Below are 1,161 nucleotides of genomic sequence, written 5' to 3'. Positions count from 1 at the left end.
TCTGGAAATTGAAAAAGAAGCAAGGCGTTTGGCGTAGGAAAAGAGAAGAGAACATGGTCAAACGTCAAATGCTAACGGGGCTTCGGGGGTTGAAACCGCTTCCTCTAGTGACACCAACAATGACTCTAACCCCGACCTTCGCGTAGAAATTCCCGAAACAACACCCCTACAACAAAATCCACCCATCATAAACCAAATTGCAATGGCGGACAGAGAAGGAGCACCCGAAAGAACCTTGAGACAAATGATGGAAACCGATGTTAAACAAACACCAATCGATATCAATTACCCCATTCTGGAAGTAGGTTCGGAATTGAAGTCAAGCCTAGTTCATCAACTTCCAACTTTTCGTGGATTGGAAAATGAAGACCCTCATAAGCACTTGAAGATGTTCCATATGATTAGCACTAGCATGAAGCCACAAGGGTCAACCGATGACCAAATCAAATTAAGGGAATTCCCCTTCTTATTGGCCGATAGAGCAAAAGATTGGTTGTTTTATCATCCAACAGGGTCAATTAACTCATGGACCGATATGACAAAAGCTTTCCTTGATAAGCTTTATCCCGCTTCAAGAGTCTCAAATCTTAGAAATGAGATTTGTGGAATCCGCCAAGGTTAAAATGAGACTTTCCATGACTATTAGGAGAGGTTCAACAACTTATGCTATAGTTGTCCACAACACCAAATGTCAGAACAACTCCTCATTCAACACTTTTATGAGGGATTATTACCAATGGAGAGAAGACTAGTTGATGCCTGAAGTGGTGGAGATGTTTTTAGTAAAACTCCTCAACAAAAAAGACAACTCTTCAACACCATAGCCGCAAATTCCCAACACCTTGGCCCCCGCCAAGACATGAATAGGGACACACATCAAAAAGTCAATGAAGTGGTGACATCAAACCTCGAGTCTCAAATTAAAGATCTAACATATGTTGTCCAAAAGCTAGCCATGGGACAAAATCCACAAGTGATGCTTTGTGGAATATGTGAAACAATAGGACATCTGACAGATATGTGTCCCATCCTTCAAGAAGATGCATAGCATGTAAATGCCAATGGAGAGTTCCAAAACTACCACAACAAGCCATCCGGTTACCAAAATGCATACAATTTAAGTTGGAAGCCAAATCTGAATATAAGCTACAACCCAATACC

At 41.3% G+C, this 1,161-nt stretch overlaps 1 protein-coding gene across 1 annotated transcript; it reads left to right on the top strand.

The window, feature by feature from the left end:
- Nucleotides 1–202: 202 nt before the first annotated feature.
- On the top strand, nt 203–622 carry LOC145139973 (uncharacterized). The gene has a single exon (XM_079073611.1). It carries the CDS (start codon nt 203–205, stop codon nt 620–622), a length of 420 nt encoding a protein of 139 aa, XP_078929737.1.
- Nucleotides 623–1,161: the final 539 nt, after the last annotated feature.

This window comes from Lactuca virosa, chromosome 9 (genome assembly GCF_052849685.1).
Source record: "Lactuca virosa cultivar CGN04683 chromosome 9, Lactuca_virosa_CGN04683_v6, whole genome shotgun sequence".
Classification (NCBI taxonomy): domain Eukaryota; kingdom Viridiplantae; phylum Streptophyta; class Magnoliopsida; order Asterales; family Asteraceae; genus Lactuca; species Lactuca virosa.
The sequence above is the reverse complement of the archived record's forward strand: the minus strand, read 5'-3'. Positions and strand labels throughout refer to the sequence as shown.